Genomic DNA, 21,536 nt, shown 5'->3' on the forward strand with positions numbered 1-21,536 from the left:
GGGGGGATAGTGGAGAGCCTGCAGCTGTGACATAGACCAGCCAGAGAAAACACACACATCCAGCGTGTCAGTGTAAGGTTACAGAGGTGGTACCTGGAAGCTGACTTTGCTTAGCAAATGGTTCTGTAGACGTAGACCCCTCCTCACCTACCACAGTCCACCCTGCACGGGCAGCTACCGTACGCCAGAGGAGCATTTTCAGTACACTTCACTTTCCAGGCCCAGAAATCACACTCAGCAACTACTCAGCCATGTCTTTAACAAATTCTGGCAATACTGCTTACTTAGTAGCATTTCACAAATCTATCAGAAACTTAATCCAGAGCCTGCCCTGGGGTTAAGCAGCAAAAGGCTGACGCTCCAAACAGTTACTGCAGCCACAGTGATCTACAACTCATGAAGTGATGTCTGCCTTTTTCAACTTGCCTGTAAAAGACTTATTTTTTTAACTGTCTAATAAAAGATTTGCTTCAAATTAAATCCTCTATAATCAGTTCTGATTTTTACCCCTTTCCTCAGCACGCTTCGCTCTCAAAGGTTTACAGTAAGTGAAACAATGACACAGCCCTCTCTACCTGAAAGGAGCTGAGGTTATTTGTCACACTAAGTGAGATTATACTCACAGTAACATTAGTGTTTATTCTCCATCACTATCACATTATATATACATGAAATAATTTCAACCAAGTCATTAAGGTCCGTATTTATTAGTGAGCCCGTAAGAAAGAACACCAATAGAACACAGTCTTCATGTTTCAGATGCAATTATTAACATCAATAACCCACGCTAGCTTACAAAAAAACCCCAAACATCAGAGACTGCAGTCCAACACCAAAGAAGACATCACTTGGGACTTGTGGAACAGCATATGGGGCATATGGATCTGACGCAGAAAGACAGGTGTTTCATTAGAGTTCCCTGAAGACAGTCTCTCTTACAAGCCCAGTTTGGTCCTCCTCCAGTGCCTCCTTTTGGAGTTGTACCTAGGACAAAAGCAGTATAAATTAGCGAAGTGCACACATTTGAGAATCCAGGAAGATTGAAAGCACCTTAGCTACTTCACTCAACAGTAAAGAACTGAAACCTTTCTTACATGCTACAGTGCCAGGCTGCTGGCAATAATCAGCTGTGTACTTATTGTTTTGAATTTCCATCTCTGTCTACTTTCTCTACTCACAGCTAGCACGTTACTGCAACAGAAAGAATCTAAACCTTATGGCATAAAGATGCCTACAGATGTGCATTAGCACTGCCATGGGAATATCGTACCTTCTCTTCTGGAGACAAGACCTGTGATCTTGTACTGACTGTCCGATGACAATGAAAACTACCTCCTGAGTGTGGTCTAACACAAAAAGCATTGTTTTTGTCCAAAACACGAAAGCAGAGCAGCCTTTGGGCAAAGCCCCCCTCCAGGAAAGTATATTTATGTATGGGTATGTACCTGTACCTGTTAAGAATAAAGGGTTTCACCACCATGTAGGTGAAACAGAAGACAGTGTTAACAGAGTTACTCTTAGCAGGAAAATGGCAGTACTCCCACAGGATGAAGCACTGTAATTGCAGCCTGCTGTGGCACAGTTTGGGTAAAACTAATGACCAAGCACCACAAGACAGAAACCCCCACGATTCTGCCCCATGAGAAAGTATTCCCAAATATTCCAACTTAGGAAAAACAGAATTCCTCTGTAAGCTGGCACCTGGAAAAAAGAGAATACAATCTAGGGCACACAAGACCATTTTTTCCCCAAAGGAAACAAGTCAGCAGAAGTGACGGGAACAGAACCTTACAATTCTGTGCCGTTTCACTGCCTGAGCCAGAAACTGCGACTGTCACTCTATCCTCACTACTTAAACCAAAACCGATCTGAGAGAAAGAATCCTGTTCCCCTAAAATGTCCAGAAAGGGGAGCAACTGAGATAAAACACTAACTGCATAGCATGAGTGACTGAGCTGTACTGGTTTAAGCTTTTAAGCTAGAGGGCTCAGACATGCACCACCTCCTGCACGCCTCCCATTTACCCAGTGATCTGCAGTACTGTCTCATTGCATTTTCCTAAATATGGTGCTGGAAAACAAACACTACAGGCAACCAAAAGGGACCCGCTGCAAATTAATTGTGTCACATACCAAGGATCTGATGCTATCCATCTATCTCACATACATCCTACAAGGCCTTCGCTCCCTTACACACAATCTTCTGTACCTCTGTACATCCAAACTCAGTAAGGTACAGCTCCTTGAAAATTCAGAAACTCAGCGGAATAGCTATGAGAAGGGGAAAGGTCTTGGAAGGGGAATGCCAGAAGCAGAGGAGTGATCAGAGTACAGATTCTGGAATAAATTACCCACAGGTATCCATGCTTTCAGTTTCGAGGTGCTGCCCCTGCACACCACAGATGCCTGCACAGCGCTGCTGTGAGAACACATTCATAGACTTTGCTCCAACCACTTTGTATATTTAACTATTTTCCAAGATGCAGTTACAAGAAACCAATCTCCAGACACACTTGCACAGATCAGATAACCTTAAAGAGTAACCGCCCCCTTAAGAGGAAAGGAACACAAAATAAAGCCTCTGATAAGGCGAAGGATCACAGAACAATGTGAGCCCCAGCCAATAAGAGACGGAGACCGGGAATCAGGTAACCACAGATTAGTCTGGGCTGAAACAGACCTTAAAAGATAATACAGTTCTACCGTCCCCTGCGATAGACAGGGACACCTCCAACTAGATCAGGCTGTCCAAGGCCCATCCAACCTGGCCCTGAACACCTCCAGGGAATGAAGAATGAGAGAGAAATACATGGAATTTTCTAAACCGGTGTGCCCTCCTCTTCAAGAGACGCACCCAACTCAGCCGACTCGTGTATTTTAAATGAATTTCTATGCCTCTGCTTCAAAGACTTCGTCCTTTTTGCTGTTTTTACCAGTTCACGCGTGTTTTTCGCCCCCCGCGGCCCCAGGGACCCTCGGGGCAGCCTCCCGAGCAGCGCTGGCTCCGCGCTGCCCCGCGTCGATGGCGCTCACGGCCACAAAACCCCTTTTTCCTCGCACATACGCCGTCACAGGGCGACTCCGGCCCCGGTGGGTCCCGTTACCTGATCTTGTTGCCCGTCTTCATGCGGATCCACTGAGGGATCGGCCGGTTCTGCTTCTGCTTCTTTGCGAGGAAGCGTTTGATCTTGAAGGTCTTGTGGGAGGACTGGAAGAGAGAGAGCAGCCATTAGCGCTCCGCACCGCCCCAGAGGCCGCGCGGTCCGGCCGAGCGGGACGGCGGCGCGGAGAGCAGCACCCAGTCCCCACCCCGCTGCCGGGACCCCCGAGCCTCCCCGCGGCAGCCTGAGGGGCCGGCTCGGCGGCGGCAGGGCGTCGGATGGCGGCGGATTCTCTCACCATGGCGCGGAGGAGCAGGCGACGCGGCGACGGCGGCGGCGGAAGAGGAAGTGGCGCGGGGGGCGTGGCGGGAGGGGCGAGCGCCTCCAGCGCTCCCCCTGGCGGCCGGAGGGAGGCACAGCGGCCACAGCGCTCCCCGACGGCCGGAGGGGAGGCGGCAGCGCCCGGAGCAGCTCCCGGGAGGCTCCGGGAGCGGCGCGAGCATCGGGATCAGCTCTCGGGAGGCGCTGGGAGCTCTGGGATCGGCTCCCGGAAGAGATGGGCTCCCGCCGAGCTGCGAGGCAGCGCCCCCGCCTATGGGAGAAAGGGAAGTGTAGAGAGAGGGCAGGAATCCGGAACGGATCAGTGTCTAAAGAAGGGAGAATGCTGGAAAAGAAGGGGATGCTCAAACAGGCTGTTTCATTAAAAATAAACATTTCAGTGTAGGTAGACTTTACATAATAATTTGTCAAGGATTCCAATCTTAAGCCAGCTTATTCATACACTCCAACTCTGTTCCTTTATCAAGAGAACCACCGCAGGAGGGCGGCTCCCCCCCTAACACCCGTGCCAGATGTTCTCTACGTGCCAGAGGGATCCTGCACGCTGGGCCCTCCACAATCCCAGACCTGTCACGGTGCTGGAATGACAGAATTCAGCTACCACAACACAACAGCACCTGTGCTAACTCCAGGTATAAGTGCATCAAACACTGGCTCTGATGGCTTTATGGGAAAGCTCTGGCTTTAGATCCAGGTGTCATCTCCTGACCACATGACTCATTTATTATCATACTTAAGGCCATAAAGTCTTTCTACTTTGCAAAGACTCGCTTCTCTGTTGCAGTTAGATGCTGGGAAAATAAATTCAAATAACTGAAAATACAATGAGAACACATTTCAAACTCCAAGTCTACAACTGAGGTTCTTTAACCAGAAACATCCAACAGCACAATGCCCCCTTTTTCTTCCTTTGTTCCTTCTTCTCTTCGAAGGCACTTCTGGATTGCGTAGTACATGCTCTTTGGCTGCACAGACAGTCAGAACACAAAAGGCTTGCACGCTGGTCACTCCTCTTCCTTCGCATTACTGGTCTCACTCTCTGGCTTCTTATCTGCTCCCTGATCCGTGGGCTTTGCAGCATTTTCTTCATACTGACACAACCTGCTTCGGCTTCGGGCTCCTGGCTGGTACAGCTGCATTGCTGGACGATCCTGAAATAAATCACAGCTATTTAGACTCTTTCATAGCCCCACGCTATCGTGGTTATTATGGCATCAGTGATAATCAGAAGTGGCTCAATATTAAACTTTTCCAAGGTCTTCCAAGTTAAACTATCCCACCATGGTGGTGATGCGACTTCAACTGTCTCATTGAGGTTGTCTCTGTTGCAAAGCAACATCCCTGTTCTAGTCACAAAGAACACTGTATGCAGCTGAAGTTATCTGTGAAGAGCTTCCTCTCCAGACAAGTTCAGCTCACCTTCTCACAACACAGGCCAACTGCAAAGCTTCCTCAAAACCCCGAGGTTCAAGTGTAGCCGATCACACCTTATGTGACACAGAAAACCCGCACACTGATGCTGCAGAAACACATCTGCAGAGCAGATAAAACTAGACTCAAGACATTCTCGAGTCTAGACATCTTTTGTCATGTTCTGCATGTAACCACCTTGTCCTTGTTTTGGAGGAACCTGTTCAATCAGGTTTCCACTTTGAGATGTATATTCAGGCATATATAGCATGGCACAGCCTATGGCATGAGTCAGCAAATGACAAGGGATCAGTCTCTTTATATTTCAGCCCACAGTATCTTGGTTGAATTTCTATCCCGTGACAAGAAACATCACAAACTGTTTACCCAGGTTTAGTGGGCAAATGGACAAACTTTCCAGCAATGGCAGTTTATTACCAGAGCAGGGAGGAGTTTCAACAGAGAAACCACCACACAGTTCTTTCCTTTAAGTGCTTCTATCCTAAAACCCACAAACTGCTCCTATGAATCAACACACGAATTTAAAGAAATCCAGCACCTTGTTTCTGATACGATCCCTCTTAATCGTATCCTCTTTTTTATCGTCTTTGGTTACTTTCTCAGATTTGTCCATGCTGCCGGTAAAGTCTGTGAGATCACTTTTCTTTGCCTTTTCTCTGAGTAAGTCTCTCTCCTTTTTCACCTCTTCTTCTTTTCTTCTAAAAACCTTCTCTTTCTCAAAGCGTTCTTTCTGCCTCCGACGCTCCTCTTCCTGGCGTCTCAGTTTCTCTCTCTGTGCTCTCTCATATTCTCTGTCTCTTTCAAAATCTCTATCTCGGTCCCTGTAGTCCTTTACACACTCATCTTCTGATCTGTATGAAAACAAAACTGAAAATTAAGCTCAAAAAGATTCACCAAACAGAGCTGGGAGATCAATGTAATAGTGGTGTACATTTGCAATAGGAAGATGACACACTGGTAGGTTCTAGGGAGCTTTTGGGAAGCTGTGATAACCTGAGTCATGCATGATAACCAGAGATGACACTGACAGCGTTTCCCAGCCCTCTACTCGCACAGCTGGCTGAATCTCCTCTGACTTTAGAAAACACCTGAATTTCTGTCCCTTCTCTATTTCTCACACAGCAGAACTGAACCTTGAACAAATCGTGGAGCTGCTAAGAAGTACACCTTCCACTCTGGGTGGAAGCAGCTGGGGCACATCTCCCCTCTTGCCACGGTTACAACTCCCTCACTGCAAGGACAGTGCTCACAGCCCACTGCAGGTCACCTACCCTGGGGCTTGCTTTGTGGAGTTCCTACAGCAATTTGCAAAAATACTACAATTTAATCACTAGTGAAGTACTGCTAAGCAATTCACACGGCTTTCTGCACACACTGGGACATAAGCTGCCACGGGGAACACATCCCATGCTGTCTATCAGAAAAATAATTTGAAAGGAATTGCAGAACATGGTCATGGCAGAGAAGCCCATGCCTCAGTACTATCAGGAAACAAGTTATATATACAGATATATATTTATAGCAAGTACTAGAATACTTTTTTGCCTTCTCTTCTTTTGTCTCCCCATCAGATCGTTTGGCAGATGCACTACTCGCATTTTTTTCCTCCCTCAGAGTTTCTCTTTCCAGTTTCTTGGATTTTTCTTTTTTCTCCAAGTCTTTTTCATCTTTTTCAGGCTTCTTAAGTAGCTACAAAGGAAACAGAAGTCTCAACTAAAAAGCTCACTCTGATACACGTTGTCTGGCACAACACCGAAATTGCATCAAAGGAACCACAGTCCAGTAAAGAAATAAACATTAAAGTAACATTACTGCAAATCGTAGTATTTCTAAAAGCTGGAGTGTATGAGTAAGCATAATCCACAGAGCAGACTAGGATTTTTCCCCTAAACCAGGCGATTTTAGAAAGCTTAAAAATAGTCTCCATTCCATAGTGAATTCACAATTCTGTTTACCACAGCATGTACAACAGTCACATGACAAGAGCTTTAAATATTGCTATGAAGCATTACAGCACGTAAACCTTTACAATGCCTAATATTGACTATTACAAAAAAGTGGTAATTTACTAACACCAAACTCATGTGAGTTCACACAAATACTCAAAGCACATTTTGAGAGACTGATATACAAATAATGAGGGAAAGGGAGTGTAACAGTTTATAATAAAGAACTGTTCTAGACCTTAATCTTTGGTTCTTCTTTTGATCTGTCTCTTTCTTTTTCTGGGCATCTGTCTACCTTCTTCAGTTTTTCTGCTTCTTTTCTCTTCCTTCTCTCCTCCTCCTTCCATTTTCTTCTTTCCTCTTCTCTTTGTCTTTTTCTTTCCAATTCTCTCCTCCTCCTCTCCTCTCTTTTTTCTTCTCTCAGTCTCTGCATGCATAAAACCAAAGACAAATAGCATATTTCCACACTAGAAATCATCCCCTTAAAGCCTAATAATACTTTATCATTTTATGGCAGCCTATTTTATCACCAAATAACTCGCCTCAAAAACACCCCTAATATAAAAGAAAGAACCCCTCCTGTGCTCGCTATTGCTCTGCCGTGAACCTGATCACGTTACAGCAGCATTTGATTTTTTTCCCCCGTGCTCATATGCCTTGATTTGTACTGTCTTAAAAACCAAACACAACACCAGCCTCAGCATTCATCATTCTGATTTCTAATTAACTATGCCCCATCTGTGATTTAGTTAAAAAGACATTATGTGCTAGGAGAAAGATCACCTACAGGGATCTTGGCCATAACTGCATTAAAAATGAAAGCACTGAAATGGAATCTGGTTTGGAGGTGCCACAAAGATGTTTAGCTGTGACCAGAATATGCTCAAAGTACCACTACTCCTACAAAGGGCAGCATTCTGGTAGTTTAAAATATGTGAACCAGATGCTAACGTGGAAGTTGGGTCAAAAGCTGCTTCTCCAAAAGAAAGGGCAGGAACATCAATATACACATTGCAATAAAAACACTTTAAATGAGCAAATTTTACTTGGAAGCAACAAGAAGATTCTGGAAATAAGTCTTACCTGTTTATTTTTCAAGAAGTTCAATAGAGGAGTAGTCTTTTTAGCTAGAGAATATATAAACACATGTAAACAAATTTGTTTTATCTAATACTCAATACCTACAACAAAACCCTATATGACATGAAGAAGCTTCATAGATTATCCAGCCTATCTCCTCTCACATACAGCAGTGAAGCAAGTATTCCAATTCTGTCTCTGAACAGCAGCAACTGATAGGACTCTATAAACTTATTTAGGACACTAATATGATACTCAGTACACCTACTGAATAATACTAGCCTAAAAGTTTAACAAATACCAAGCACGCACAGAAAGAATTCAGTCTCCTCGAGGTTGAGAAATCACAGATTCAAATTATACCACGAATGTTTCTTTGTGCTCTAGGACAATGTAAGACTTCCTTACCTATCAGCTCTTTGTTTCTTGCCTCTATTTCCTCCAACAAAGTTTCAGGAGTGGAGGTTAATTTTTCATCATCTGCACTGTAACTTTCCAAAAACTTCTTGTACTCTGGATCTACAGCAAAGCGGAAAAGGAAAACAAAGGAAAAAAAAAAGAAAGAGAAGATATACTGTAGCATGAAACGAATTTGTATTGTGCACTGCTGGAAGTCTGCATTAGATTTGCATAAGTTGTGCTGTTTATATATCACCTTTTCATAAGCTGGCAGCTCTCAAATGAGCCACTGCGTTATCTTTGTCCAGAACAATCAGATTTAACAGATTTGCAGCTGACAAAGCAGTGCTGATAAGCTTCACATATAATTAAGCAAACATTCAATTGATAAACCACAACATCACAGTAAAAACATATTCCAACTACTGCTAGGACTTTCATATCTACACATGCAAAACAAACTAGCCAGCTGTTATACCATCTTCAATAGTTCCTGTTTTGGCATCCTTTTTCTTACTCTTCTTTTTTGCAGCTTTTTGGAAAGGTGCAAACTCAACTATGGCAGCATATTCCTGACCTGTTAAGAGGAGAGGGAAAAATACATTAAAACACAGCTGAGACAGATATACAGAGTGTATTGCCCACATCTAAGGTGGGAAGGTAAGTCTCACAAGAAATATGTGACACTACAAGAGATTACTTGGACAGCATAAAAAAATTCTTGTAGTTTGAAAGTCATTTAATAAAAAAAAAAAATTTAAAGGCAGCAGAGTTAATGAACTAAACACTCTCAATACTTTAACCAAACTGCAAATTCTCAAGACTCGCATCAAGAAGGAAATGCCAGATTTAAGACTGTCCGTAGCTGCCAGTTCAGGCACCTCAGCTACACCACACAATGTCCTCATCCTACAGGCTACACGTTCATTGCACAAGTAGAAAGAATCTCTTATGCAAATGCAACTGAGGCAAATCACAACTTTTGGCAAAATACAGAATGCAATACATTACAGGTAGGCTTTAAAGTTCTATCTTCTGGCAAGAATGCTATGCTCACAGCTGCATAAATTCAATATTGCTGCAGGTATGGCAAGAGTACAGCGTGCTGTTGCACTGCAAACCAGGTTATTTAAATGACCCAGTTGTTACCTGAACCTGGCAATGCATAAATAAGAATCCTTAATAATCCTCCTAAATAAGGAAGAATCTGGCAGACCAAGCTTTGTGTCACATAAAACACCCGGCTGGCTGAATGTAACACACGTGTGCGTGCAACAAAGTTCAAGGCAAAATCCATAGCCTGCTGAAACCACAGGAAGGCTCTTGTTAAAAGTTTTTGCTAAATACATAGATTTAAGGTCTCTCAATGAAAGACTTGCAGTGCTACCCAATGTAAGCAGCTTTGAAATGCAAGATTTAAAAACATGAAAGGTACCGAATGCGTATTTAGAAAAAAGGTAAGTGGTGACTAAATGCTTGAATGCTTAACCCATGAATTACACAAAATATTTGCATCCTACAGGTTCCTCTCCTACAGAGAGCAGTTCCTTTCACAACTTAGATTGCAAGAAACTTCTATTGAATTGAGATGGCTCAACTATAAAATGAAACAAGTAATAGTCTGAAATAAAACCTGACCAAAAAACAGTCATGCTGTTAGAAGTACACAGAAGGGGCGAAGGAAGCAGCAGAGGGCGGCATCATTAACCACAGCTTCATTTAGTTTGGACAGCGACACCACTGACCCAATTTCATTTTTAGATCTTATATTCAGGTACAATGATGCAAGCACTAACCTCACTACCACAGCAGCCAGATTTATATCGACACCTTTACTACCTTGTTTCTACCTTAACTGGACTTGACATATAACATACAAAATCCGTTTAGAAATGGACAAAACCAAATTAGATCGGTTTTCACAGAGCATAAGACATTTCCTTTCCTTTGTTCTGTGGAACACTGCACAGCATTCATTTAGGGCACTAAACCCAAACAAACCAGAGATGGAACATCAGTCCACTCACACCCATGGCTTTTGCGTTCAGCTCTGCTGTGCACACATCAGGACAGCTGCAAACCCGCAGCCAAGCAGCGCTCACTTGCCTTTGTGATCGACAAAAACGTAGCCGTCAAAGCGATCCCTGAAGAGGACGATGTCTTCCTGGTTCTTAAAGTTGATGTAGGCTCTTGAGAACATGTGTGGGTACAAGCTACAGAGACAGAACGGGGATGATAAGCACCAGAACCTCCTGGGCACGGCTGGGGGGAGGAAGCGGCCCTACCTGGAGTCATTGGCGAAGAACTCGAAGTAGTCGTGCTCGGGCAGGGGCTGCAGGTGCTCCTCCAGCTGCTCCTTCGTCAGGCTGGGCGGCAGCCGGCGGATCACCACCTGCGGGGCCGGGTGGTCAGGGCGGTGGGGACAGACAGGAAGGTGCTCGGGGGATCGGGGTGGTCACAGTGCGGGGCTTGGGGAGGTCAGCAGAGCAGTCTGGGGGGTCAGGAGGGCGGTCAGGGGGGTCAGGGCGGTGGGGGGGAGTAGGAGGGTGGTCGAGGGGTGGTCCGGGAGATCAGGAGGGCGGTCGGGGAGGGGGAAAGCGGGGCGGTCAGGGGGCTTGGGGCGGTGGAGGCGGACAGGGGGTGGTCAGGGGGTCGGGGAGGGTCGGGAGGGTAGGGGTGGCGGTCAGATGGAGTCGGGTGGGTCGGGGGGCGGTCAGGGGATTAGGACGGTGGGGGCGGACAGGAGGGCGGTCAAGGGGTGCTCCGGGCGGTCAGGGGGGCAGAGAGGCCGCTGAGGCCTCGCTGCCCCGGTCCCACCTTGCTCAGCGTCTCTTTCTTGTCCTTGGGCCGCTCGAGGCGCTCGGTCTCGGCGCCGCCCGCCCTGCCGTCCGTGCCGCTGCCCGGCCCCGCGGCCGCTGCGGTGCCCAGCAGGGCCCCCGGCCCGCGCCGCTCCTTGGGCCTGGCGTTTTCCTTGTCCTCCTTCATGCCGGGCTGCGGGGCAGCGCCGCACCCCCGCCACACCATTGGCCGCGGCCGCGACTGCGCCTTGCAGGCCCCGTGCCGCCGGACTTCAACTCCCGGCGTGCACCGCGGCCTGACTAGGACTACCAGCAGGTATCGGGACTCGGACTTTAACTCCCGGCATGCACTGCGACACACCAGCCTCGCCGCCCGACTACAACTCCCTGCATGTACCGGGGCTTAGACTACAACTCCCGGCGTGCCCCGGGGTCCCCGCGGGGCAGGACGGGAAGGGGCTGGCACACGGAGCCCAGGGCGGCGGAGCGGGACCGGCGCGATGTGGTACGAGATCCTGCCTGGCATGGCCATCATGGGCGTCTGCCTCAGCATCCCCGGCCTTTCCACCGTCTTCATGCACCGCTGGAGCAACGGCGGCAAGGTCAGCGCGGGGCGGGGCAGCCGTCTGTGCCCGCCCCCGGGGCCCGGGCCCTCCCGGGCCTCGCCTCCACTGCGCCCCCTCCCTCCGAGATCATCCCTTCCCTCCGAGATCCCCTCCTCCCTCCGAGATCCCCTCCACCCTCCGAGACCCCTCCTTCCCTCCGAGACCCCTCCTTCCCTCCGAGATCCCCCATGCCTCTCCCGAGGCCTGACAGGCAGTCCTGTGGATGCTCGCAGGAGAAGAGGATCGCCCGCTATCCCTACCAGTGGACCCTGATGGAAAGAGACAGGCGGGTGTCGGGTGTCAACAAGTACTACGTCTCCAAGGCAGGTCCGGGGCCTCGGGCCGGTTCTGGGGGGAGAAAAGCAGGGACCACACCTACGAGCGCAGGGCTGGGGGCTCCCACTGCCTCTGCTGTGGGCACTGGCTGTTCCCGGGGCTGTCAGAGCTCGCTCTGTGCGTGCGGCTGGCCTGCCTGCACCGATGTGCATTTTAAATTTTAATTTTAATTAGGATGTGGGAACTTAAGAAGCCTAATTTGAAAATCTGCATTTTCAGCTACACCCTCTTGCAAGTTAGTGACAAGAACAGTGCAGATACAGCTGTTACTTTTTGGTTTTCAGGGTCTGGAGAACATCGACTAAGGTAGCAGCACTTCGAAGAATCCACACACCTATATAAAATGATTTAGCTCTTGAATAAAGATCTATGCGTATTCAGCCCGTGTGTCTGTGTTACTGTGGTGGGTTGGCCCTGACTGAACAGCGTCTTCATGAAGAATTTTTAGGCTCAGAAGAGCCCTTGCCTTCTGTGTGATGCCATGCCTCAGGCTGTGCTCACCTTACAGCTGAGCAGCAGCTGAAAGAAGCTTCCTTCATTGCATGAGGTGCAATAAAGGAGTGGGCTTCATCTGTCACACAGATGGGACTCTTCAAGGGTCTGTGCCCCAAGTCTTGCCTCCCCAGCAGAAGACCCTCCCATCAGTTGCTTAAGCCAGTTTCCAACATGTTGACCAGTTCCCCCTCAGATGCTTCTCCACGTCTTGGCACAACTGCACCCGGGTCCTCAGAGTCTGTTTCTCCCATTTGTCTTTCAAAGCAGATGCCTATGCTGCAGCTGTTCCTCTTAATCTAGTTACTGAGGGGATGAAACCAAATGAAGGAAACTCCTGTAAGAAACAAAGTGTGCCAACGAGCAAAGGAAGGTTCCACAGTTCGTTCTCACTCTGCGGTGTTACCTGTTGATACCAATTCTCCCATCTCAGAGCCCTCACCCAGCTACTCATCACCCACCACCTTTCACCTGCAGGCAGAAAGCATCGCCCCAGGCCACAGGGACTACAGGCTGTGCTCTGCTCATTTATTCCCCTAGCAGCTGAATCCTCCTAACAGCTCCCTGCCATACCGGAAGAACGGTTGTTGGGAATTCAGCACACTGCACTCCGCTAAAACATCCATGGCCTCTCTCTAACACTCCTCTCATTCTGAAGGGGTCCATGTCCCAAATGCTGGTGTTCAAAGCCGACAGCTCCGCTGGGCAATGGGCTGGGCTGAGGCTGTCTGGCAGCGCACCGCGCCAGAGGCTGCCTTAGTTCTGCAACCATTGAAGCTGCCAGAAACTTGACAGAGAACCTGGCAGGATGCCTCGTCTGCTTTCATGCACATACTGTCCTTCTGAGAGTCTGTGGCTGCTGGAGAGGAATTCTGACAGGGTGCCCGCCCACCCCCCCCCCCACGAAAGCCAGTGGAGATGCTGGGAGCCCAGTGCCGATTGGCTGGGGCCCACCGTGCCATGGCAACAGGAAGCAAACACTCCCTGGATGGCTGGATACGGCAACAGGGAGCTTCTCTGCAGGTCTTGAACCTGCAGGGAGGCCAGGACAGAGGAAACCAGGCTGTCAGGGCCCGTGTGCAGCTCCCTGGGTGCCAAACTGGAACCGGAATCCTTTGGGCTGCCACTTGCCTGCGTCCCGGTCCCACACACTGGGCAAAGGCACTGAGGAAACAACAGCAATCACTTTGTGAAGCTGTAAGTAGGCTGAGGTGAGTTATGGAACAAGGGCTCAGGAGAGGGAGACCAGTCCCTGCTCTTTATGCTGTCTCAGAACCCCTTTCCAGATCAGCCTGAAGTTTCTCAGATGGGTTCTGCAGCTCTGAAGACCAAAATATCTTCTGATGCATTTGTGCATTTCTCTTTCTAAAGATGGAGAAAACAGAAAAGGGAGAGGAAGATGCTGCCAGTGAAGAAAAAGCTCACGTTATCATGGAAACAGGGACAAGCGGTACAGACCTATGTCTTCCAGAGCTGGAGAAAAAAGAGAAAGGTAGTGTGCCTGATCTATTTGCATGTGTCAGGGTCTTCCCAGAAGGACTGATCAGCATTTTGTCTATTTTAGAAACAAAGTATGTCATCAAAAACATCCAGTGGACCACAGGCAACAACTTCACAGTGGAGAGAGGACAGCAGCAGATTGAAGAACTCATTTCTGTGAGTGACAATTCCACCCACTCAGGAAGGTCACACCTTCTCACTGTTGAGGAGCATGAAAAATTAAAGGAGAGCCCTTCAGTTCCTTTTTATCACCTCCTCCAAGTCACCCCTGCTAGACAGAGGGAATCTTAATGCAGTGCATTTGTTTAGCAGACATGGAAGGTTCATGAAAGCTGGCTTCACTGGTCAGAATTTCTCCAGGAGGAGGAACTGGAGCACAGTAAGAGGTACCATTACAGAGTTTGCTGGAGCATCCCAACACGCAGAAAACCCATCCCACGAGCAACAGCAAGTGTCTACTTTGTTATAGAGATCTCCAAAACCAAACCTGCCGTAAGTACTCTGAAATGGCACATAGCAGTCCTTTAAGACAAGAGTACAGGGGAGTAGTTTCCTGAGGCTGGAAAACACCAGGGCAGCAGAGGGACAGTTACAGAATGAGGGATAGGAAGACTGGTCCCCTACTCTCAATGCTGCCTCAGAACCCCTACAGATCAGCCCAAAATTTGCCACCTCTACAATAATCTGTTGCAAATCAAGAAAAAGAAAAAGACATAAATTGCACCAAGTAGACTTTTCACCTCCAGAACCTATGCTTAGTCACACAGAACCTTAGCTTTCCTACTTACTGGCTATGGATCCCCAAGTCACAGTCCACAGATGTTGTGGCTTATCCCCAGCTGGCAAGTATGCCCCACACAGCTGCTCACCTACTGCCCTGTGTGATGGGGCAGAGAACTGGAAAAGTAAAAGTGAGGAACACAGGGATTGGGATAAAATCACTTAAATAATTACAAAACCCTCCAAAAACCAACACATTGTAAGGAAAAAAACCCCAAAAAACAGGCAAGAGAAAAAGAAAATCCCAAGATAGACAAGTGATGCAAATGAAAACAATTTCTCACCATCAATCAACCAATGCACAGCCAGTCCTTGAGAAGCAGCCCCCAGCCAACCTTCTTCTAGATTATTGATGAGTGTGATGCTATTCGGTGTGAGATTTCCCTTGGGAGAGCTGGGCTCAGCTTTGTCTCCTCCCCTTGTGCACTCCCAGCCTCCTCGCTGGTGGGGTGAGAGGCAGAAGAGACCTTGGCTCTGTGTAAGTGCTTCTTAGCAGTAACGAAACCAGCCCTGTGCTATCAGCTCTGTTTCCAGCACAAACCCAAACTATGGTCCCATGGCAGCTACTGGGAAGGAAATGAACTCTGTCCCAGCCAAGACCAGCACAGCAGCTCAAAGCCACTGGTCAGAAATCTTGTATCCTAGAGCAAGTTTAAAATCTTAACATCTGACTCTTTGCCTTCACAAGAGAATATTCAGAGGCTTTAAACAAAACCTATCCTAATCCATACCAGAAATGTACAAATACACAGGTTATTTCCGAAGCAGACTGTAGCTCTCACCTAATTCAAATGCCTGCATTTTGAGGTGAACTCTGCCCTGCCTCTCCTCTCCTGCAGACCTCGCCTGTGGAAGTGTTTTTCACTCTGGAGTCCTGCAGGCTGATTCACAGGTAAGCGTTATTGTTCTTCCATCACTGATGCAACTCGGGAGGTTCTAGCAAGCTTTTCCAGCCAAAAACAAACAAGGAGCTTAGTGTAAGTAAATTTGCAATAACAGCAGAGAGGTGGAGGAAGCTGCTAAAATCTTGCTACACCAAACCAAATGACCCTGCTTACCATCAGCTTCGCTCCACCACAAGCACAGATGGCCACCCTATGAGCATTTGCTTCCTCCATCCTGAATTTGTCCTGTGTTTGCATAGGTCTAGGCGGTGCTCTTTTTTTCCAGCAGATAGGCTTGCCCTGTGAATAAAGGTTAGCTCTCAGCCAGCCAAACTCGGGTTCAGTATTACTCTTATCATTTACCCTCTTTTTATTCCATCCTCCAGGCCAGAACAGTGTCAGTTTACAGAAAAGTGGCTTAAGGACATCATTGAAAATAAAATAATCGCCATGGAAAGATTTACTTTCAAATGAAGAGCTCCAATTCACCTCCATCAGCGCTCTGTTGGCATCTTGTAGAGAATCAAATAAACACAAGAAAGAGTGGCTCTTCCTTATAAGCATTTCTACTTTGTGGATACTAACAAGCATTAAATCTGCAAAATCAACTGTGGCCCGACCTGGCGGCTGGCTTTAAGTGACAGTCCCTTGTAGTTATGGGTGGGTACGGCAGGAAGGAACTAGATTCCTGAGACTAAATGGGAAGAGGCAGCCAGGCTGGACTTGATGTTTATAAACACCAGGTCTGCAGAACTCCAGGACAAATGTTATGGGACTTTTATTTTATTTATACAAACATACAAGACATCTCTGCTGACAAAACTACGAGTCACCCCACTGCTCCAACACCTATGTATAACATAGGAGAAAAAGAAGCAAGCAATGTAGTTCCCCACCACAGGCCTTGGAGGACTGAAGCTTATCAGACCCTCATATCATTCTAACTGTTACTTTAGACCCTGACAGCCATCTGTTTGCTTTAAAATAACTGAAGCCCATCTGTATTAAATTACAAGATAATTTCTATTTACAAGTCTAGTTTGAAGCCCAAATCAACCTCAACTATTTTGAGAAAAACATAGAAGACTTTGGAAAAATACCTAAGTGGACAGTCTTGGATCTGAAACAGGAACTTAAGAGCTCCTTCATTTTTGCTGCTGCTCCTGGCAGCTTGCTGCTGACAGCCAGTCTGCTCTCATTAATCAAAATAAATGGAAAAGTGCATTTATCAGCATCAGGGAGGAAAGGTCTTCCACAGAATCCTCCTGCTTGTCCCATTCAAAGGAAGCATAGAACATTACCACCTCTAACCTTCCCTGCCTGTTCCTGCCTTTCTTGCCTTGCAGCCTTTCACTTTACAAGTATTCTTTGTAGACGGTGAACAAATCATCCAAGAAAATCTGACAGAAGTAACTCTGTGTCCTCGACACAAATATCCCACTCCTGAGGCTCAGCCCTGTTGGCTGAAAAGTACTGCAGCACTTGCAGCTTTTTTCAGATCATGACTGGAACAGGTCAGCTGCTGCTTGGTACAATCTATGATGTGCAGTTCAAATAAAGAATTATTTTTCCTCTTTTCCCTTAGTCTTTCTGTAAACCATCTCCCGAAAGCTTGCAAGGATCTTATTCTCTCGTTTCCTCCTCTCCTCCTGGTTAAAAGATGCCAGAGCTCTCTTCTCATCTGCGCTGTAAATCTGGTTCTCTTTACGCAGACGCACAGCTTCCATTCGGCGATGTCTGTGGAGGAGAACAGGCAGAGGGATAGAATCATAGAATAGTTAGGGTTGGAAGGGGACCTTAAAGATCATCTAGTTCCAACTCCCCTGCTATGGGCAGGGACACCCCACTAGACCAGGCTGCCCACTAGACAGGATGTGCTGCCCTGTCACAGCTTCCATCTATCGACTGGCCTGAATGTTTTGTGGGGCTTATAAACAAATATACATACACTAGAGAACCCAAACTGCACACAAACTTTTCCAGGAAGGAGCGTGGCAGAACAAGAAATTCACTTCTGGGGATGTCTGCTCTCAGGCAGTCAGAAGCTCCAGCTGCCCTCAGCGTGTCAACTGCTGGCTCACCAGAATATAAGTGAAATTCTTGTTGGACCCAGAGATGAAAGCACAGCCAACCCCTCAGATTTTGATTTGTCTCCTACTGAAGAGCCAGCACATTGCCACTGCTGTCCCACACACTACCTTGGAGCCACCTGACATAAGCATCTCTGCTTTTGAAATAATTAGAGAGATAATTTCAAGTATAAAAATCTCTAAATTGAGATAATTAGAAGTATATTACCTGGAAAGAATTTTTGCTTTTGAGAAGGTGTCCCTAAAAAGCTCGCCATTTTTCTATAGCAATAGGGAGTTCAGTGTAGATTACTACAAGCACACAGAGCACCGCACCTTCTCTTCCGTGCTCTCAACTAGAGCTTGGAAGCAGTCTTCCAATCAGCCACCAGAGAAAGCAGCTCTTGAAAACCTCACTGAACCACAACCACCATCAAAGCCATACCTGCTGCCACTCATGACATAGCCAGAGCTCTCAAATGATGCGATCTCTTCACTGGTCAAGCCAATTTCACCTCTCCGGGGTATACGTTTTCCTGCTTTTACGTACTCTGCCATTGCTGCACCTTCACCGGGCAAGAGGGCATGTCCATAGCTTAAAAAAACAAAGCCGTGATTTCAGTTAGTCTCAAACAGACAGTGCTTCCCTGTTCACTACTTGCTACAGCTGCATTTTTAAGCACTTTCTTATTATTTCCTACATATTGGCTCATTTCTTCCTCACGGCTATCACTAGCAACACCATCTTAAATTACCAGCTGAATCCATCCTGATTAGCAGTAATGAAGACACTAAAAAGTCACAATACTTCAGAGCATTAGAATAAAGGCACAATTGATTTTCTAGGGATCATGGCTAGGAAGCATAAACCAGACTTTTCTACCTGAACTCAGGCCAGGGTGAAGGCCAGCACCATTGCCACTTCTGTCTCCTGATTTTCTGGCACAGCATTTCTCTCCAATGCATGCCATATTGTTACAACAGTCCTTTTGAACAGTAACCTTTGGGCTTGATTTACTTGATTTTATGAAATACCTTTACAGCTGTCTACTCACTTCAGAGGCCTATCATCCTGGGACGCATGAGTTTTGGGAGCTTCTGGTCCAATCAAGCTATCAGCTTCTGTATTTTCTGCAACATTCAAATAACGAGGAAGATTAATACGGTGCCCATTGTTCTGTGTTATCAGAACAGTTATACAGGCCAGAAACACCTAAGAAAATTCACAAAAAGGACATCAAGAAGTTTCAATCCAAGTTTAAAGTCAGGTGAACCTACTTGATCTCTCAATCCAGAGATCTTCCCCTTGCAATGTTTCGTCATCTGAATCTTCACTACTTGAATCACTGGACTCCTTCCTGTTCTTCTTATTTTTCTTTTTCTTATACTTCTTCCTGTGATAAAGCCAGACAGACGTGCTGTTTACGAAAATCTAAGATGAAAAAAAGCGCTTGGAATCATACCCAAGCCATTAGTTTCTCAAGGCAACTTCCCGCTATAAGAAAACTGCCTGCCTGCACAGATCATCGTTATCTCATAGGAAACGTCTTACAGCAAAACAAAGACAATATATACAATGATATGCCTTTCATATAGCATTAGAAAGTGGTTCCCAATGTTGGCAGCGAGTCCTCTCTGTACGGTTCTGTAGATTTAAAGAAAACCCACCAGACTAAGCTTATCCAGCAGCATTTATAGCCCCAATTACAAGAGAGCTCTGCCTTCTCCGCTATTGTTAAGAAAGTGGTGCTGCCCTCTAGTTAAACACACGAAGAATTGCACACAGACATCAGGAAACATACTTTCTGTTCTTCTTTTTCTTCTTCTTGCTTTTCTTTTTATCTTCATCTGAAAAGAAGGAAGTATACACATTATCAAAAAGTAACGATTAGCTGCAACTAAGTAGTTTACAGCACTGTGAATAACTCTCTCCCTCAGAATGCCTCAGTACCCAGCTCCTCACACCTCATTTGTTTCGATATCAACACCGAGAAAGTCTTAATAGAAAGTGACCTGCAGTATGGATCTCTATGAGAACACACCAAACGTCTCTAGTATGAGACGCCAAATGGATACTAAATTCAGGAATCCTGTTTCCTGAGGCCAATCCGCAAGCACTCATGGAAAAGGTACTGCAAATTCAGCAAGATGGTGCAAGAGAAGAATAATGATTGGTGCTGCAGCTCTGTAATTCCAGAACACTATGTGTGCAACAACAGCCAGAGGCATGGCTTTGTGTTCAGAGGAGCAGAGCTCTTGCACGACGTCACCTAGAACCCAATTTCCTTACCACTGGAGTTCTGCTCGGACTCCGACTCGCTGTCGCTGTCCTCAGAATGCTTCCTGCGTTTTCTTTTAGATGCCTTTTGCCTTTTCTTCTTTCTTTTCTTCTTTTTTTTCTTTTTTTCTTCTAGAAAGGTTTTAAAAGACAACATTAGGGACCAAAGGTCAATCAGCACCATATGTGCTTCCTGATCTTCGCAAAGCAACGCTCTCCGCTGACGTGGAGCCCACCACACTCATTTCACCTATCAAAGTCTGGGAACTCTCACGAGCCACCACAGCGCATTCAGGACTTTGGTAGCTTCCCATTTTTGAGACAAGCTGTGTAAACAAAACAAAATACCTTCTGAGCTGGAATCTGAAGAACTGCTCTTAGATTTTGCCTCTTCATCTTCTACCGGTGTATGCTCATCGGAACTGAATTAAAACAAAAATTTACTATTTAAAGTCTGTTTTGTTGTTCCAGATCCAAGGTGATCACACCTGTGACCAAACACATGCATGCAGATTTTGATACAATACTTGCAATAAACTATTAAGTAGCTAATTTGTCAAATGGGAATTGCTTTCAGAACCCCAACACACAGATCACCTCATCTACAATAAATCATATCTACTGTAATTGATATGCTGGAATTATGTAGGGAAAAAAACCACAAGAAAAGTACTAATCCTATCATGCTGATTCAGAAATGAATGACTACAAGATGAACTGTAGCAAAGAGACAAGCATAAGGTTAAGACTTTTTGTAAATTATATATACTTTTATATATATATATATATGACTTATAACCAGTATCACAAAAAAACAGAGGGAAAGAAGAAAGAATGTGTCTTACTCGGGGTCTGGAACCTTTGGCGATAGCCCCCAAACTTCAGGTGCCCCCAGTTCTCCAATTCTCTCTCTCTCATTGAGCCTCCTGTCATAGAAAACACCTTCATTTAGCCTACATCCAACAAGGAAAAAGTTTCCAGGCCGACACCCGTTACCGTTCCTAACTGCCTGAAGTGGGTACAGCACAAGGCAACACTCCCGCAGGGAGGCAGACCCCGGCACACGGGGAACAGGTACCGGTGCCCTTCGTCCCGTCACCCCCACGCCCCGGGGGGGATCGCAGCGGCCGGCGGGGCCGCCTCTTCCCGGGCCGGACTCCCACCCTCCCCGTTTCCGCCGGCACGCCAGTCCGGGCGCTCGCCTCTGCCGCAGGATCTCCTCCTTCTCCTTCTCGTAGTACTCGGGCCAGCCCTTGCCGTGGTGGTGGCCGTGGTGGGCGGCGGCGCGCGGCACGGGGGTGCGGGAGCGGCTGCGGCGCCGGCCCGGCCGCTTCAGGCCATTGCGCTCGCGGGACCGAGATCGAGATCGGGATCGGGACCGGGACCTGCGCCCGCGGCGCTCTGGGCTGGTGGCCTGTGGGCTCCGCGACCGCGACGCGGGCGCCATGGCGGCCGCACCGCTTCCGGCCAGCTTCCGGCTTCCGGAGCCTGGGCGGAAG

At 47.1% G+C, this 21,536-nt stretch overlaps 5 protein-coding genes and 1 non-coding gene across 7 annotated transcripts; 2 read left to right on the forward strand and 4 right to left on the reverse strand.

Annotated features, from left to right (window-relative positions):
• Positions 1–688: 688 nt before the first annotated feature.
• RPL39 (ribosomal protein L39) lies at positions 689–3,532 on the reverse strand. Its single transcript, XM_054075576.1, has 3 exons — positions 3,399–3,532; positions 3,104–3,207; positions 689–984 (listed from the first exon to the last, which is right to left on the reverse strand). Exons 1-3 carry the CDS (start codon positions 3,399–3,401, stop codon positions 936–938), a joined length of 156 nt encoding a protein of 51 aa, XP_053931551.1. The 5' UTR covers positions 3,402–3,532; the 3' UTR covers positions 689–935.
• On the reverse strand, positions 1,444–1,575 carry LOC128853230 (small nucleolar RNA SNORA69). The gene has a single exon (XR_008451578.1). It is a non-coding gene; the product is annotated as a small nucleolar RNA SNORA69 (small nucleolar RNA).
• A 140-nt stretch (positions 3,533–3,672) lies between the features above and the next one.
• UPF3B (UPF3B regulator of nonsense mediated mRNA decay) lies at positions 3,673–11,347 on the reverse strand. The gene is made up of 10 exons (XM_054075577.1): positions 11,113–11,347; positions 10,581–10,687; positions 10,402–10,508; positions 8,774–8,872; positions 8,305–8,415; positions 7,900–7,943; positions 7,055–7,243; positions 6,408–6,559; positions 5,409–5,721; positions 3,673–4,590 (listed from the first exon to the last, which is right to left on the reverse strand). Exons 1-10 carry the CDS (start codon positions 11,317–11,319, stop codon positions 4,444–4,446), a joined length of 1,476 nt encoding a protein of 491 aa, XP_053931552.1. The 5' UTR covers positions 11,320–11,347; the 3' UTR covers positions 3,673–4,443.
• Positions 11,348–11,509: 162 nt separating this feature from the next.
• NDUFA1 (NADH:ubiquinone oxidoreductase subunit A1) lies at positions 11,510–12,414 on the forward strand. The gene is made up of 3 exons (XM_009566322.2): positions 11,510–11,695; positions 11,932–12,021; positions 12,319–12,414. Exons 1-3 carry the CDS (start codon positions 11,594–11,596, stop codon positions 12,337–12,339), a joined length of 213 nt encoding a protein of 70 aa, XP_009564617.1. The 5' UTR covers positions 11,510–11,593; the 3' UTR covers positions 12,340–12,414.
• A 1,031-nt stretch (positions 12,415–13,445) lies between these two features.
• On the forward strand, positions 13,446–16,307 carry AKAP14 (A-kinase anchoring protein 14). 2 transcript variants are annotated; one of them, XM_054075936.1, is made up of 4 exons: positions 13,446–13,723; positions 13,898–14,018; positions 14,091–14,182; positions 14,339–16,307. In XM_054075936.1, the coding sequence occupies exons 1-4, from the start codon at positions 13,487–13,489 to the stop codon at positions 14,552–14,554; spliced, it is 666 nt and encodes a 221-aa protein (XP_053931911.1). In that variant the 5' UTR covers positions 13,446–13,486; the 3' UTR covers positions 14,555–16,307. The 2 variants fall into 2 exon arrangements, with proteins under 2 accessions (XP_053931911.1, XP_053931910.1); XM_054075935.1 differs by having other exon boundaries at positions 13,898–14,182.
• Positions 16,308–16,446: 139 nt separating this feature from the next.
• Positions 16,447–21,517, reverse strand: NKAP (NFKB activating protein). Its single transcript, XM_009566347.2, has 9 exons — positions 21,240–21,517; positions 20,883–20,963; positions 20,386–20,459; positions 20,050–20,169; positions 19,562–19,607; positions 19,038–19,153; positions 18,815–18,890; positions 18,205–18,354; positions 16,447–17,427 (listed from the first exon to the last, which is right to left on the reverse strand). The coding sequence occupies exons 1-9, from the start codon at positions 21,482–21,484 to the stop codon at positions 17,253–17,255; spliced, it is 1,083 nt and encodes a 360-aa protein (XP_009564642.2). The 5' UTR covers positions 21,485–21,517; the 3' UTR covers positions 16,447–17,252.
• Between the last annotated feature and the right edge of the window lie 19 nt (positions 21,518–21,536).

Source organism: Cuculus canorus, chromosome 10 (assembly GCF_017976375.1).
Source record: "Cuculus canorus isolate bCucCan1 chromosome 10, bCucCan1.pri, whole genome shotgun sequence".
NCBI classification, from domain to species: domain Eukaryota; kingdom Metazoa; phylum Chordata; class Aves; order Cuculiformes; family Cuculidae; genus Cuculus; species Cuculus canorus.